Genomic DNA, 18,833 nt, shown 5'->3' on the forward strand with positions numbered 1-18,833 from the left:
CATGTAAGGAGGGAACAAGAAGACAGTCAAGCAACAGTAAAAAATAACAAATGATGATGCCAAGCAGGTAAAAGCCACTATATAAAGGAGTGTACATAGGATGTAATTTGTTGTGAACTGTGTCAGGGTAATAAGGAACTGGATCTGGGTAGGTTGTTTCAGGTGTAACTAGTGTAAATGTCTTACATAGAACTATGGTAAGTTAAAGATTTGGCTCCACTCACTCAACCATGCTTTACCAGGTTCTGTCGTGATCATCTCCTTTTACCACAAGTTGCAAAAGGGTCGTTCCCTTTTCTTCGTAGAAAAGGGAATGATCAGCTATTCACTGTCAGCTATTTACAACACCTTTGAATTCACTTGTTTTCTAGTTAACCCCTTCACAATTGAATCACTGCAAAGTGAAGCAAGAGTTTGTCACTTGTTGCTTGTTTGTATTGGCCAATGGTTAGTCATGACTAGACACTGCTAAAAGCTGGCAGTCAGCAGATTTCAAATTCAAGCCATGTGCGTTTTCTAAGCGTATTATTGCTTGTATAATGAGACTTTAATCTAGGTACTCTGAAATCAATATGTTAATCACTATTTGGATGTCATTTACATACAGTGCATGTAGATATTAGTTAGTCATCTATTTTCTTTATTGTACATTTTAGTTAGTGACCCAAAGCCCTTCTTCTTATAATAGCTAGTACTAATATGTTATAAAACAAAAACTTGGAAATCCACCATTATAACTTCCTATCCACTAGTTATCCATATTTTAGGGTTTAAAGGCCTTGATAAAATTTCTTTGTTTAAAAGCAAAATATTTGGTCAGTCACGTATTGTACCAAAACAAAATCTTTGCAAAAGTGTTTTTTGTAAATATTAATTATTCTTCACAAATTGATTCCAGATAATTCCTGTTTATCCTGAATGCTATGAAAAAGCAAATGTGACCTTCTGTGAAAATGGGTCTTCAAAATTATCAGTAGATCTACAAATATAGGCAGATGAATTTATATACAACTCTTGATTTTCTGTGAAAGTCTAGTTTGGCCGTTTATCCCAGCACCTCCTAAGCCTCCCTATTGCTCCTCTAATAGGAGGAGACAAAGCCAAAAGGGAGTTTCAGGAGGCAGGGCCAAGTTATAACTAAAGGAAAAACCATCTTAGATTTGCATAGAATGATGGGAGGATAGAACCACTGTCAGGTTTCTATAACTTTTTAAAGATTTGGGCAACTCCAATAAATCCATTTCAAAAAAATCAAAAAGTACAAATATTTGGTAACCTATAAATGAAGCCCTTAAGTGACATTAAAGGCATTTTTAATTTTTTTTCCCCCTAATGCTGCTGTAAGTACTTACCTTATGTGATGCCTCTTGATGCAGTCCAACAGTCCCCTCAGTGCTGGTGCCACTCTGCATTGACTCCTATTTCTTCCTGTGTCCCACGGAGTCTGTCCTGGGCTTGGAATGTTATAATTTGCTGCTAGCTCTTCCCCTGTCAGTGCAGGGGAAGAGCTAGCAGCATATTATGACATTCCAAGCCCATGTGTGTGTGTGTGTGTGTGTGTGGAAAATGAAAACCAACCCTGCCATTTGCATGAAAAGAAACACGCATGGGACATGCATGTGTATGTAAACAACAATTGCGCCACACATGTTAAGTATCACCATGAATGTCAGATTTTGAGCAATGATTCTAGGGCCATAATTCATGGTTAACTCAAAACTGATGATCTGTACAGACTGTACTGTATAAAATGTATATATATACGTTGGTGAATACACACAAATACACACAAGTTGTTTTGTGGAATAAATTATGTTTCAAAATTAAATTGTTTTTGGGTCGTGACTTAATGACCAAGGACAAATGGGTCATGAGGTTATGCAGGTTGAGAACCACTGATATAAAGCATAAACCTATATCTTCTATTGGCTTAGGTTATGGAAACAACATGCCGGTCTCACAGTGGTTACTGTATGTAGAGAAACAAAAGAGAATTCACCTTTTATTCACAACATTACAGTGTACTGTATATATGATTCACAAGAATTCATACTGTATATTACACTATATTGCCAAAAGTATTGGGACACCTGCCTTTACACGCATATGAACTTTAATGGCATTCCAGTCTTAGTCCAAAGGGTTCAATATTGAGTTGGCCCACCCTTTGCAGCTATGACAGATTCAACTCTTCTGGGAAGGCTGTCCACAAGGTTTAGGAGTGTGTCTATGGGAATGTATGACCATTCTTCCAGAAGCGCATTTGTGAGGTCAGGTACTGATGTTGGACGAGAAGGCCTGGCTCGCAGTATCCATGTCTTTATGGACCTTGCTTTGTACACTGGTGCGCAGTCATGTTTGTCCAAAATGTCTTGGTATGCTGATGCCTTAAGAGTTCCCTTCACAGGAATTAACGGGCCAAGCCCAACCCCTGAACAACAACCCCACACCATAATCCCCCCTGCACCAAACTTTACACTGGGCACAATGCAGCCAAGCAAGTACCGTTCTCCTGGCAACCGCCAAACTCAGACATTGGATTTCCAGACAGAGAAGCGTGGTTCATCACTCCGGAGAACACATCTCCACTTCTCTAAAGTCCAGTGGCGGCGTGCTTTACACCACTGCATCCAACGCTTTGCATTGCACTTGGTGATGTAAGGTTTGGATGCAGCTGCTCGCCCATGGAAACCCATTCCATGAAGCTCTCTACGCAATGTTGGTGGACCAATCTGAAGGCCACATGAAGTTTGGAGGTCTGTAGCTATTGACTCTGCAGACAGTTGTTGACTTCTGCGCACTGTGCGCTTCAGCATGCGCTGACCTCGCTCTGTCATTTTACGTGGCCTACCAATTCGTGGCTGAGTTGCTGTTGTTCCCAGTTGCTTCCACTTTGTTATAATACCACTAACAGTTGAACGTGGAATATTTAGTTGCAACGAAATTTCACGGATGGACTTATTGCACAGGTGGCAACCTATCACGGTACCGCGCTTGAATTCACTAAGCTCCTGAGAGCGACCCATTCTTCCACAAATGTTTTTAGAAGCAGTCTGCATGCCTAGGTACTTGATTTTATACACCTGTGGCCATGGAGGTGATTGGAACACCTGAATCCAATGATTTGGAGGGGTGTCCCAATACGTTTGGCAATATAGTGTATATGTACTTGGGGTAAATAATGCAGAAATTCCATGATGTTAAACTGTGCAAAGAGAAGAAGTACAGCTTTCGAAAACTGGAACAAAGCTACATATCTGGCAACATATACACAGTGTGATCTGTGAATCTTCTCCAGAAATGGTTACAGGTTACTGAAATGGTTTCCTTTAACACGAGGATCTCCAATAAGTTTAGACCCTTGGGTATTTTATAGGGATGCACCAATATATCGGCGGCCGAAACATATCGGCCAAAAATGGCACTTTTGGCATAATGCTGAAAGAGCTATGTTTCGGCCGACACATCGGCGCATCCCTGGTTTCTTTCCTCCCCGCTGGGCGCTGCTCTGTGTTCCAGCGGGGAGAGAAGTGACAGCTGGCCGAGCGCTGCCGGACGAGAGCGCTGTGAGCGGCCGGCGTCTCTCCTCCCACACCGCTCAGCCGCCTATCACAGTCTGGCAGAGGGGTGTGGGGCGGAGACAGCGCTGTCACAGGAGGCGGGTTTTCCTCTCTACACCGCTCGATCAGCCTCCTGTGACAGGGTGTCAGAGAGAAAAGCAAGGTACACACACTCAGCGATCAGTGATCGCTGAGTGTGTGTACATGATTGAGGATATGGCATGTTAACTACAGGTGAAACTCGAATAATTAGAATATCGCGCAAAGTTAATTTATTTCACTAATGCAACTTAAAAGACCTGCAAAGGGTTCCTGAGCCTTTAAATGGTCTCTCAGTCTGGTTCAGTAGGAATCACAATCATGGGAAAGACTGCTGACCTGACAGTTGTGCAGAAAACCATAATTGACACCCTCCATAAGGAGGGAAAGCCTCAAAAGGTAATTGCAAAATAAGTTGGATGTTCCCAAAGTGCTGTATCAAAGCACATTAATAGAAAGTTATGTTGAAGGGAAAAGTGTGGAAGAAAAAGGTGCACAAGCAGCAGGGATGACCGCAGCCTGGAGAGGATTGTCAGGAAAAGGCCATTCAAAAGTGTTGGGGACTTTCACAAGGAGTGGACTGAGGCTGGAGTCAGTGCATCAAGAGCCACCACACACAGATGGATCCTGGACATGGGCTTCAAATGTCGTTTTCCTCTTGTCAAGCCACTCCTAAACAACATCTTAACTGGGCTAAAGAACAACAGACCTGGTATGTTGCTAAGTGGTCCAAAGTCCTCTTTTCTAATGAGAGCAAATTTTGCATGTCATTTGGAAACCAAGGACCCAGTGTATGGAGGAAGAATGGAGAGGCACACACTGCAAGATGCTTGAAGTCCAGTGTGAAGTTTCCACAGTCTGTGTTGATTTGGGGAGCCATGTCATCTGCTGGTGTTGGTCCACTGTAATTTTATTTCATAATAATAAAGGATCGGTGAGAAGCTATAAAAGATCTATTACACCACACCTGCTAAATGCAGCCAATTTACTTATCCCTTTATACTGGAAACGAGTGGAACCCCCTATAATAAGAGAACGGTTTAAGAAGATAGATCAGATATATGCGCTTAGGAAGAGTTAATATATAGTAGTAAGAATAAACATGTACGCTTCTGTGAAATATGTGTGGGCTGGCTTACTTATAAGGCTACGGCATATTGTACATGATGCTTGGGCATAATTGAAGGTTTCTGTTTTTGAAGGTATCCTTTTTTTTTTTGAGTTAGGGTATATGAGCTAAAGTAAAGGTGGCATGGGGAGGTCATCTTTTTGTGTTTGGTCTGGGTGTTTTTTGAATATTGTAAGTTTTCTTCTTTTTCACTGTTTTATGCGTATGATATAAGTCGCTCAAGAAAAAGTCTGGTTATGCTAGATTACACTGTGGTTCACTATATAAATAGCCCATGATAATAGGTTCTACTACCGTATATGATAATGTATCCCTTATTAGTGTATTATACACACCATTCACTGAAAAAATTCACTATATTTAACATATTAAGATATACATTTTTATAAATAATTTTTCTACATATTATCTATCTTCCACACGTACTTTATTAGGTAATTTAGGCCATCTTGAGTTACTTACTTTTATAAAAGGTTAGACTTTTGGGGTCAAGGGTTATAGTAAAGCATGAATTGTCCCCATTAGTGTTTAGGATCCCCACAAACTCCAGCACCAGCAAAAAACATAAAATAAATATGTATATACTGAGTGGCCAGATTATTATGACCACCCCATCAGTACTTCGTTGGGCCACGAGATAACTCCACGAGATGACTTCGTTGGGCCGCCTCGTGCCTCCACAAGATGTTGAAAGGTGATGCGAGGAATCTGACACTGCACTGTTGCCCTTAAGGTACAGGTTTGTGTAAAATGGAGCATACGTAGCACCTAGAGGTAGTGGGAGCTGGAGAAAACAAAAGTGCTGTGTTTCAACAAAAAAATCAAACAACATGGCAGAAATGCATCAGGATCTTTTTGCAGAATGTTCTGTTTATTTAGTAACAGTTTAACTCTTTGTATGCCAAATTTGTGATTTTACATCTAGGGACATTAATTGTCTTCAGCAGACTGTTTAAGTCTGGAATCATTTGGAGATAGTGGGGGTATCTCAAGCATACAGTATGAGGGTAATGGTATTGCATGTTGTTTAAAGTGGAACCAGGGTTAAAGACTGCGAGCAGGTAGGCTCATTTTTGCAGAAAAGACATGCTATGCAATCCTTTTTAGAATGTGCACTGAACTGCTCATGTGCAGCTCATGGAACATTCTCGGCACACCTCAGTGCAGGGATGAATGAGCTCCTGTGTGCATGTGTGGTAGTTACATCATCGGCCGTAAGCCAATCAACATGGCCATAGATCTGGCACCCTGAAAATTCCAGGTAAAAGAAGTTGGCACCAGTGAGGGAACTTGCCATTGTTACATCTCTGGAGCAGAGTTGACTATTTGCAGACTTTAGTTCCACTTTAATAAAAAAATTAATGTACTGACTGAATTTTCCAGGGAGAGAACCACATTCTGAGAAAAGTGACCTGTTCAATGGGTTAGTCAGGGATTTTCCGCACCTTGGTTAGGGCACAGAATGTGGGTAAACTGGGATTATCCACCTTTTGAAAAGAAACTGTATTTTTAATCTATAATTTTTTTTTAACAAGTTGTGATACAAATTTTCAAATGTAATGTACATTGCTGTTCTTTATTTTCATGATTATATTTTGGTTTCAGATTTGCAGATTTTTTCCTTTTGTGTCCATGCATATACTGTATATGGCACATATTGTCTAGCATTATTCAGCATATCTGCTGAACAACTGCAAAGATAAATATCAATTACTGGATAAGCTAACACTATACATTGTACTGTTTTACTAAATGTAAACTTTCAGAGGGAAGCAATAAAGCTCAACAAAAATCTTATCAATATTAAAATTCTTCACTGGGGAGCCTTCACTATGCAGATGTTAAAATGTGCACAATGATGATCATGTAGTTAAAGTGTACATATCTTTACCAGATTATTTTTTGCTGTCTACCTCCCACTGAGGAGATTTACCTTTACGTCTTATCCTGGAAATGCAACAGGAAATGAGAGGAAATCTCCCCAAAATTAGGTGAATTCCTATTTTGAACAGTTGTCACCAGGATATGTGTCCCCATTGATTTATCAGTACTCTTGCTTTTTTATCTGGTAGCTACTCCAACATTTTGGATTTCCCCCTACTTTTTGTCTCGGTGACAATTATTACCAGGACAAATAGTGAGGGTGAATCTCCCCAGTAGGGACTCAGGCAGCAATAACAACAATTATCCATACCTACTCTATATAAAACAAAAAAATAGTTTTAAATTGATATAAGATGTAAGATGAAATAAGATTACAGGTGCAATGCTCTGGCTCCTGAAAGATGCCCAAGGCACGGACATGTAGTAACGTGGACCAGAGCAAATGTCAATAGACTACAAGTTCAGTGACCTCACCGCACTTGTATTCCACTGAGGACTACAAGTATCTCTTTTTTACAGTGGCCGATGGGACTTGTAGTTTCTCCATTCATAGATCCTTTGACAGGAGTGGCAATGACAATGGAAAGGTCATGGAATCTTAGGATAGATGTCCTCGAAATTGAGAAAGTTCAGAGAAGGGCTACAAAATGAATAAAGGGGATGGAAGGACTGAGTTACGGTGATTGCCTACAGAAATTAAACTTGTTCTCCTTAGATAACAGGTACTTAAGAGTGGACCTAATTGCAATTTTCAAAATCATTAATGGGGACCACAATATCCAGAAGAAGATGTTTATACTGAGAACTCTATTGATGACAGGAGAACATAGCAAGAGGTTAGAAGAGAGGTGGTTTACACTTAGACTGCGCAAGGTTTTTTTAAACTTTGCCAGTAGTAAAAATGTGTCAGTAATATTTGCTGATAGCATTGATTTATTCAAGAATCTTTTAGATGAGTTTCTTAGCTCACTAAATATACAAGGATATGGGAACTGCTAGATCCAAGTATATCCAGACACGCATACACAACCTAGGTTGAACTAGATGGACCTGTGTCTTTATTCAACCTTACCTACTACGTAATGGAAAGATTCCTGTGGTACTTCCCAACTCAGTCAGTCACTCACCCCCTCCATGTGGGGAACAAACAACTGCAGTTCTGCTTCCTCAAGGCCTCACAGCACTCCATGGCAACCAGTAACTTCAGGGAGGTCTCCTAGGGGAGATCCCTACAACTCCCAACAGCCCTAGGCCATAAGGCCTGAGGACAAGAGAGATGCATCCTCTCAGGGTGAAAGCCTGGAGGGAAGACCCCTGTGCCAGGGTTATCCACAAAGCTAGCCGTAGGATCAGCCATAGCTCCGGCTGATCCTTCAGCTAGCTTCGGCTGCCGGAGCCCTTCGGTTTAGTCGAACCGAAGGGCTGCTGTACGGGCTATTCACTATAGACCGTACAGCTCCCGAAGCTAGCCGAGCCGAAGGCATATGATTCGGCTCGTCTGAGCCAAAGTGACACCTGAAGCGGGGCGAACGGCCGGACATTGGACAGTCGAAAGCCTTGCAACTGACAGCTGGGCGGCGCCAGCCGTGATCTTAAGGCTGGCTCCGCCCAGTTGCAATGACAGATCAGCATCCCCAGGTTACCATGACAACTGGGCAGAGACGGCCATGAAGTCACGGCCGGCTCAAATATCCTATTAACATCATTGTAAAAAAATGTAACATTTTCTTTTTCACTCGGCTGTAGATCCTCCAATCATCTCTGAATTGGTGGCACTATCCTTTCTTCTGGAGGGGGGCTACTTTTGTTCCCCATGGTTCCTGTGTGTGTTGTAAAGTAGTCACCGCTCCAAGCTCACTCTCCAAGCTCACCGCTCCAAGCTCACATGTATGGATTACAATCTCATTTTAGTTCATGAGCTTGGAGCGAATAATGGCTGGCTCCGCCCAGTTGTTATTCATTAGCCGGCAACCTGCTAGAAGACTCTAGCTTGTCCCAGCCAATAGGAAACAGTTAGGTGAAGCTAGCTGTCACTGCTAGCTCCGCCCCAATTGTTTTTTTTCTTTTCTAAAGAAATCTTACTTTTTTTAAATTGATCATTTATTTACATTTTTAAACCTTTTTTTTTCTGCTTTTTTCCCCCAACTTTTTTCACTGACTTTCTGTTCTGCTCGGTACCACAGAGGTACCAAGCAGAATAGCCAAGCCGAATGCCACTTGGTGGCATTCGTCTATTCACTCGCTGCTGTTCGGCCCCTATGTGAATAGGTGCGAACGGCAGCGAGTGAGCTACCGGAGCTTCGGCTCAGCCGATCCAGATGTTGGATAGGCTGAGTCGAACTCCTTCTGCACTTCGGCTGAACCCAAGCCAGCTGAAGCAAGCCGATGTACAGCTGATTTCAACCGATGTATGACTGAAGTCAGCCGTACAAGCCTGAGGTGAATAGCCGAACAGCGTTCAGGTCTCTTCACTTTGGGTGGGTTATTCACTTGGCTGCCTTCGGCAGCTTTGTGAATAACCCTCTTGATAACACTTCCAGCATGCATGGCATGCCCCTCAAGCCTGCTGATTGGCCAGGTATTAGCACACGCTGCTGGAGCAAATTCAACACAGTACGTGACTGAGATAATAACTACACAATTAGAGAACACCAACCAACACACAGCTAAGCTGACTGACATCTCACCATTAGATCACAAAAATACAAAAAGGAATTTAGGAAAATACTACATCACTACACAATCCACAAATTAGATAAATGTATCACTACAATCTAAAGAATAAGGATGTTATCAATACACAGAGTGTAGAGGGGGAGGTTTTCTAAAAAAAAGGATTCTGGGAACTAAATGACGAACTGCTCCCAATAATTCATGAAGAGGTTGGCACAACCCAGAACATGCTCTGCCCACAGCTGTTCCACTCACCTACAGATAATAATCCAATAGTGGAAATAATTGAGCCATAATACATACTTTATGCATTCCAAAAAAATAAGTATTGTAGGGCATGTACGGAAGACTCTTGGAAGGGTGGGCAGCCTTAGCATAGATCTCTATAAGATTCTTCCCTTGGATTGAGAAGGGGTTTAATGTCCCCCTTGAAACCCATATTTTCCTCCTCACTGTCACTACCAACAGCCCTCCTCCTCTTTGCCAGCACCACAACCCTACCCCTCATCCATAGCACCATAACCTTCCTCTCCTCAAAGGAGCAAAGGATCTTGTTGACCCTGAGACAGTAGGTTTTCCGCTTTCTCCAACTGCTCTTTCTCCAGTACCAAATCTATTACACCATGCACTGTGTGATCTAGCAGGAATACCATTCTGGTTCCCTCTTGGGATGGTGACAAGGTGTTTGGTGCTGCAACATGGTCAACAAGAAGCCCTGGTGCATGGCCTATAGCATATTGTGTTGATGCTGCATTTCTGCCAGGAGAACACTCAGTGGCTATGATCTCGTAAAGTAGCCACACACTCTTCTGACCTCAAAAGTCAGTGTTTTGCCTTGGACACTGAATGGGCTCTAGGGCACTTGGGGGAAAGGGGGGGATGAACCCCCGAGGCCATTGAAGAGACCACCCGAGGCAATTAAAAAGAAGAGTTAACCCTGATGTCATTTTCACCAAGGTACAGGACACAGGGCAGCACCACCAGCTCCAGCATTGTGCCCCAGTGCTTGTGTTCTATCCTGACACTAGCCATTTTTCTACCAAATGCATATCTGAGGTCTATTTAAAACAAATTTAGGGAATAATTGGGGATATGGAGATGTAAGAGGAGGTTCAGGGAATGTGGAGCTGTGGTTTTGAAGTGTTTTGGTGCACTCTGTTTTCACATTTTATTAAAAAGTTTGGAAAATGGTGGTACTGCAATAATAAAAACAACCCTAACTGTACTATCAAACTGTTGTACCACTGGCTATTTTGTATGAAATTAAGGATTTAAGCTTTAATGTTTTAGGGTTGAATTTCCTACAGCTGTGCGATCTGTTGTGGCTGGCTGCTACTCTCATCTGTCAATTTATACCTGTTACTGATTGTTACAGTGTCAATACTGTCAGGTGTCGCATCCACAACTACCTAAAAAAGCAATTTTTTTATAATTATAATAATGAATCAGATTGGGGTGCTGCTGCAGCAATATTAAAGCCAAAAAATAATGTTAAAAAGTAAAAAGATGAATTTTTTGTAACTTATGTCAGTAAACGTTGTCGCTGACGCTGAACTTGAGAATTGTACTGTTCAATAACACCAAATACAATTTAAAGGCATCTCCCAAGCAGTAATTAAAAGGATTTGGGTTTTTTCAACATTGTCCTCAAAGTTGCATTAAAGGAGGCACTTTTCCCTGCTGAATGGTACTTTTTAAAACTTTTTTTTGCCACTGGTACATGTCTCCCAGCGCAGTGCCCAGCCCCCATGCCCTTTGTTTGACAATCATTGCTTATTTGCCCTGAAAATAGCCAGAAATTATTCTCCAGATTCAAAGCCATTGACTTCAATTAGTTCGGATTAAAGTCTGCAGTTTCAGGAAATTATGATGAGGTTGATGAACATCCCAAGAACCAAGCCCAGGCATTTCGCCCATCACTAAAAAACATATGTCAGTTACATTAGAAAGCTTAAGTCATCCAGGCACAGGTTAGATCTACTTTACACAAGGCACAAGGTTATTTTTTGTTTACAAGTTATTTATGGCAGGCCAATGTAGAATGGCAAATGTCTTTGGATAGTATATGTGTCAAATTTAGAATAGTAAATTGGTAAATGGTGGGGTTTAACACTCCTAAGATGACAAGGCTACAAAGAATCCAATTACTAGTTCACGAGGGACGGTAACAACCTACCTGCCCTCACCTGTCTTATATCCCACCCACCTCACCTATATCCAGTTTAAGACTGCCAGTCTTTTTTGGGCACCCATGCATAAAGTTTTCTGTATCCAATTTACCTGGTAAATGCTCTGTCTCTAATAATTATTTAGATGTAGTGTCATTCAGATGTTGTAATAGTCTACATTGCTGAACATTTTTATTAATGTATTGTATTAATGTGTACATCAGGAAATGGAAAGTGAAAGCAAGAAGTGACCCAAGTGTTACAGGTAGTAGGGACAGCAACAAATACAGCTGATAGACATGAGACCAGAGCAGAAAGAGAAAAGGAGAAGGTAGCAGCTGTGACATAAACCAGCCAACTGAGGTCAGACAGATACACAGGACATCTACTTACTATCATCTGCATGTTTGGTGAGCAGAGAGGGATAAACAGCAGTCAGATAGTCAGTTAATAAAACCACACTGCTCAGAATAAATGTTCTGTCTCAAACTGTCTTAAATATTACTTATATTTGTAAAAGACTCTGATATAAAACTTCATGCCTTTTAATATTATGACTATTCATCTGAATATTAGCAGTTTCTGTAATCCACAAATTCCCAATAAACCAATTTAAACAGACTCAACAAAACACCTCATGAATGTAAAACAATCATGATATTTAAAACCATCAACAAATTAATGGCAAAAACTGCCTTCATGGCTAAACATATTTTTTATTACAGTTACAAGTTTTTGTACTTACTAGCAGAATCTTCTATGGACATACTTTTTAAGATACATAGATTTGTAGCTTTGCAAGTTCATTGTGTTGACATTAACAATGGATCAATGCAATGTATTCATATATCGAAACATTGTTCTTACACTTTATATACGATATGGCTGCCATGTTCTTATATATATTTTTTGTAGGGCTGTTACTGATTAAAATTTTCGTGTTCGATTAATAGAAATTTTTTTAAATCAATTAATCGATTAATTTCGATTAATTATAACGAACATACAGATCCAACTACATTGGCCTATACACATACAGCACAGCAATTAAGTAATAAAATGAACTAGGATCACATTAATCCAGCATGTTATTAATCTCACGTGTTTATTATTCAAGAAACACTGCGTTAGGAGTGGATATCTAAATAAGGAAGGGCCAGCAGCAACTATATTCGTGTGTATCTCTCTTATGGCAAGCAAGTTGCGCTTGGTCAGTGTGAAAGTGAATTGTAACGTGAAAGACAACTTACAATCTAAGTTGAAGAGACCATGATTGTCTCTAATGACGAAATACTGTATTAGTGATAACCTGATCCAATATAGAGGTTCACTCTTAGCACTGTTTAGATTATTGCTATCACTAAACCCTCTATATTGGATCAGGTTTACACATGCCAATGTGCAGACCCATTGGTTACATATAAGGGTTGAAGGTTTGTGTTTGTGCGGAGTCAACATTATCCACTTCATGTACCACAAGGGACACAGAAGCGACACTCCCAGAATGGCTGAAACTGGGTAATGCCACATGTTGCCACACCCTGACAGGGAGACAAGAGGGTCCACCATAGGTGGGAAGATACTCACCTATGATCTTTTTTGACACTGATCAACAAAAGTAGACTCTCGTCTCAGTTTCGTGCAAACTGCACTGGGTTTTCTACCAGAATTTCCCTGTTTTGATGTATTCATTCTACCTTTTACTCTCACAAGCCTTTGAGTACCTGCTGAAGAGGAGCATCCTACTCCATATTGTCACCACCATGCTTTATAGTGGGGGTTGGTGTTGTTTATGGTGATGTGCAGTGTTTGGCTTCCCCCTAACTTTGCATTTAGGCTGATGGCCAAGAAGGTCAATTTTGGTCACATCACCCCATCATCAAGGTATTTCATGTGCCTCCAGACAAATTGTAAGTTAAACGTCATGTGGGTTTTTGTTAATAGTGGCTTTCTTGTTGCCACTCCCCCATAAAACTGACTTGTGAAACATAGTCGTTGCATAAACTTTTCAGTCTCACCTGCTGATGCTTTTAGCTCCTTCAGCATGCTTACAGATCTCTTCGTGGCTTCCCCCACTAGACTACTTTTTGTATGGACTTTTCTCTTTAGATTTACAACTGTCATACCCTCAATTTCTTAATGATTGATTTAACTGTATTCTAAGAGATATTCAGTGACTTTTCTTGTATCCATCCTCTGACTTTGAATCTGCTTTTCAGTCACCTATTCATGAAGTTGCTTAAATTGTCCTTTTGTCTTCATGATATAGGTTATTCGATGATATAGTTTTACCAGAGGTTGGACCGTCCACATACAAGTATATTTATACAATTGTCATGTCATTATACATTTAATTTGTTTGATTTGTTCAAACTCTGTAGTGTTAGCATTAACAAATAGACAAAAGTTAACATTTTGTATCAGAAACAACATTTTAGATTCATGATAAAAGGGACAGATTATAAAAAAAAATCCTTGGAAAACAATTCTATCAAAAGAAAGTCTTGTTTGTCCCCAGGAAAAATCAATATATGAATAACATTTGTATCATAATTAAGGACACAGTTATTATCAAATAGGTAGGCCAATAGCTAAAATGTAAAAATGGCTCTAGAGCTTAACCGGTTAATCAGGAATTAAGAGAGTTGGCCAATCAGCACTATCGGGTCTATTCACTAAGCTGCCGAGGGCAGCCGAGTGAACAATCGACCCCAAGTGAAGTGAGCCGTACACTGTTCGGCTATTTACTTCAGGCTTGTATGGCTGATTTCAGCCGTATATCGGCTGAAATCAGCCGTACATCGGCTTGCTTCGCATGGCTTCGGGTCGGCCGAACATGCTCAGCATGTTCGGCTGACCCGAAGTGCAGAAGGAGTTCGACAGAAGGATCGGCTGAGCCGAACCTCCGGCAGGCTACTCATTGCTGTTCGGCCAGCCATACAGCACCCCTTCAGTTCTACTGAACCAAAGGGGTCCTGGGGCCGAAGCTAGCCAAAGGATCAGCCGAAGCTACGGCTAGATCCTTTGGCAGCTTCGTGAATAGACCCCTATATCAGATCACCATGAAAGTGGTTAGCCTATCTGGGGTGTCACAGTGGAATACTGTTAGGAAACATGTACTGAGAGAAACATAGAGGCTACTATTGCAGACCTCAATCTAAGTATGTTAAACAAAAACCAAAAGAAGCATGTATATCAGAAACATAAGAGGGAAGTCAGAGATCCTTATCTGCATACACGTTACATGTCAGTAAAAACACTGTTGCCACTGGATCAGCACTAGAATTTTCTGAAAGGCAGTTTAGCAAAGACAGCTCCTATACTTTCTCAGTACAGGTTTCCTTATTACTATTGTTTGGCTGAGTAATTGTCATCTGGTTCTAACTGATAAAAAGCATAGGGATTATCACAGTTGATAAAGCACATGCAGCATGAGACATTACACTATAAAAAAATTATTAGGAATATCTTTCTTGTATGACTAACTGTAGACATGAGTAGTGGTCCTACGATCTTGTTGCCAAAAGATCTTTCCATATATTTTATACATGCATGCTGTTTTGAGCAGTAATGCACTATGCACCAAACTCACATCATGCATTTTTATACTTAGAAGTATTTATATGGTGCAAACTGTATGTAATAATTTGGGCATAAAATGTATTTATAATATTATGGTATCTTAATCTTAATATGGTATATTAATCTACATTTAGCTATTGGCCTAGTCATTATGACTTGCTTCCTGAATTTTGGTGCAGTATGTTAATACAGGTCTCCTATGTTAATTATGTTAATACATGTCTTCTTGTTGTCATTGTTTATGCATTAAATACATTCTGCTAGACCAGGTCTCATTTCGAAAACACTACATCCACTGAAAATACATTTAGGAGAATTGTTTTCTTTCCCACTGAGATTGTTGGCCAGGCAGCTTCTGCAGAGGTCGCAGTGCACCCAAGGACATATTATCACTTCTCTTTATGTTCAATATAGGCAGGATCAGCATAATTATCATGTTTAGAGGTAGCCTCAGTTACGCAGCTGGGTACAGATGCCCTATTGATTATTTAGTACAAACACGCTAAGGATCAGATATAGAGCTAAATGAACTACATTAACTACATTAGAACTTGCCTGGCAGAAACATAAAAATAAAACCAAACCATCAAAACAAAGTTAGAGATTATTGATGGGTAATGATACAACTCTACCAAGCAATATGTAGCATTTCAAGCGAAGTGCAGCAGATCTGACAGTACAGATATAGTGTAAGCACTACAACAAGGACAGTGCAGGCAAAGATTCATCAAGTAGTTTGTTGTTTTGTTTTATTTTGGCTTTCAGTTTTCAGACTGTCAAGATTTTAATGCAGTCATTCACCTTTCACTGCCTTACACTTTTCTGAAATAATGGGCACACTGTGGTGTGATAAAAATTGTCATCTTTTTATGGAACAGAAAGAGTACCATGTACCAAGAAAGCAGAAGATGAATATGCTGACTGGATTTTAAACACTCACCGTCTGGTCTGTTAGTGGTGGTAGTACAATAGTTTTCTCCATTGTATTCATCACTAGTTTCCAAAGCTCCTTCAAAACACGTTTCAAAACAGTCTTTTCACAAATTTTAGCAAACAGGGTAAGGCTAAGGAGAAAAGAGGACATTTCTAGGAAGGCAGATAATTATTTAGAATTGCATTATGATCAACACTTTCACTGTCAGAGTTTGTACCAATACACCAAAATGAGTTAGTTGAAAATGTTACTGAAAGAACTTTTGATTTTCAGAGCACCAAAATAACAATTAAAATGTTTTTGGGGAATTGGTCTTCTAAAAATCAAGTGAAGACCAAGGCTCTTGATTGGTTGTAGCATAATAGAGTAAGCGAACACAGTACTACCATGATTATAGTATGGGGCAAACACCATTGTGGGAATTACTATGGGATTTACTATGGAATGCCTGAGGGACTTTATGATATTTATTGGGCTCCAGCTCTGTAAATGCATGTGAAGAACATATACGTGTGCGCAACTCCCATGCAAGCACACAATTTTTTTGTTTGTGCATTAGCATTGGGGTTTTATATTGGGCTAGAAGTTCTCGATATACGTGAAATCATCCATAACAGTAACCAATGCAGGTTTATTTTTCATTCATGCTTATACAGCTTGAGTGTCTATTTATGTCTGCTTTCACAAACTGTGTTTGTTCAGATTACCATTATAATAGGTACCACTGTATTAGTATGAATTTAATTTCAACAACATGCAATGCAAACACGCTGACTTCAACTACATTTGTATCTGCCTAATGGAAGGACATACATTTGAGAACAACAAAATATGTGGGGTTTTACTCATACGTAGTCATCTGGTTCTTCAGTAGGACTATACCTACCCAGGATGTAGATTGTGACTACCCTGGAAGACTCAGTGGGCTTCGATTTTCTGCTATGATTGAGTTTTGTTATTTTGTCCATCAGAAAAAACACTGATTGTATCAATATTTCATAAAATAACTTTTATGTGTTTCTTGGACATGCAAACCTGTGGATTATCTCTGAGGGGTCTATTCACGAAGCTGCCGAGGGCAGCCGAGTGAATGACCGATCTGAAGTGAAGTGAGCCGAACACTTTTCGGCTATTCACTTCAGGCTGGTACGGCTAATTTCAGCCGTACATGGGCTTGCTTCGTGGGGTCTTCGGGTCGGCCGAACATGCTCAGCATTATATCATTATAAACATATATACATATGTGGAGTTGGATGCATGTAAAATCTAATATTATATCTATCATTGTGGAAGACTAACGGGACTGATTATATGAGTGCACTTCAGGAGGAAGAAATTGCACAAAATATTTTTGAACAACGCATGTACAGCCGTAAGATCACGGCTGGCTCCGCCCAGCTGTCAGAAGCAGGCTGTCGAATAGCCCGTACAGCACCCGAAGCTACGGGCAGATCCTTTGGCAGCTTCGTGAATAGACCCCTGAATGTCTTGGGGCCTGTGCAAAATAATAACTTTCGAATAAACAATGCCTATGGTAGGTAGAATTGTATAATAATATTCAATCATCGAATGGGATAATTTGCCATTGTCCCATATATGTTATCCACATTATAATTATATTATACAAATGTGAAATTATGCAATGGTTACGGAAGATTGTGTTACCCTAATATTATTACATGAATGTGCGGGGCCCTCCATTATGTTTTTTTTAGGTTTTAAAGTGTGTCATTTGTAGAAACTAAATGGAATGTTTGTAGGCGTTTTGCATAGATTGATTTATTTATTAGATCTCGTTTACTGTATGAGGTAGTGTGAATTTGAAAACCACTAGGTGTTGTTTCTTTGTAATAACGTGGACATGCATTAGAGTAACATTTATTTGAATAATTATTGTTTCCAAGCCTACATAGGTCTCCTTTGGATAGTAGTATTTACACTTATGTTCATACACATTGGGGGGGAATCAAAACTGGAGCAGACAAAATCTGTAGCAGCTTTGCATGGTAACCAGTTAGATTCTCTCTTTAGTTTGTTCAGTTAAGATTTGAAAATGAAAGAAAGAGGCTGATTGGTTGCCATAGACAACTGCTCCAGATTTTGTCTGCTCCAGCATTGATAAATTCCCTTAATTGTATACTATTTACCTAGTACAGTATTTAGTAAACAAATGTAAATACTTAGTAATAGAAAAACATTGGGCAAACTTGACTGTGCTGGGCCAACGTGGTAATTTCTCCTGCACGTCTGCCAAATTAATCTAAAAATACGGTCTTTCCGATAACATAGACATCTTGGGGCAGTGAATGCAACATTTACCAAATACTCATTGCACTTAACTATTATGCTTGCAATTTGTTTTAAAATCAGGGAATTGATTACCCACGTGAGAATGTGTGGTGAATGTCACATTCACTGCTTTCTAAATAGGCCCCCAAATCAATAAATATTTTTTGACATCTAACAACAATAATATAAATCATATTTCTCTGTAACCCCTTATTGTAATTGCCCATAACCCATTCTGTAATGTTTCTAGTTCTATTTTTTTTTTTCTTACTTGCTGTCTAGTGGGTCCAGTATAGGTTGTAATACGTTATCAGCATCCTGGGCCACACTGCTGCAGTTACTGGCAGGCACATTTCCAGTTCCTTTAACCTGACTAAGAATTTCTCCCATTTGTTTCACACACTCCTCAATATGTGGCTGGAAACTGAAACAAAAAAGATGAAACTATGAAAAAGCCGTAGTTTCACATATGAAGTTACACAGTATTATTAGAAAACATAAAAATTATATTTTGTAAAGAGGAATACAAATAACTTTCCAGTATTATTTCCTGATTGCATATATATATATATATA

The 18,833-nt window shown here is 39.9% G+C and overlaps 1 protein-coding gene across 1 annotated transcript in view; it reads right to left on the reverse strand.

Moving 5' to 3' along the window:
* The window catches only part of LOC108792854 (protein unc-13 homolog A), a gene marked incomplete at its 5' end in the record, with an annotated part of 82,309 nt that overhangs the window by 22,393 nt on the left and 41,083 nt on the right, over nt 1-18,833 (reverse strand). The window contains 3 exons of the mRNA XM_018563727.1: nt 11,847-11,852; nt 15,976-16,099; nt 18,530-18,682. Coding sequence (XP_018419229.1) covers nt 11,847-11,852; nt 15,976-16,099; nt 18,530-18,682 — 283 coding nt within the window. The remainder of the gene's footprint in view (nt 1-11,846; nt 11,853-15,975; nt 16,100-18,529; nt 18,683-18,833) is intronic.

This window comes from Nanorana parkeri, unplaced genomic scaffold, assembly GCF_000935625.1.
Source record: "Nanorana parkeri isolate BGI_ZX_2015 unplaced genomic scaffold, ASM93562v1 scaffold690, whole genome shotgun sequence".
NCBI classification, from domain to species: Eukaryota; Metazoa; Chordata; class Amphibia; order Anura; family Dicroglossidae; genus Nanorana; species Nanorana parkeri.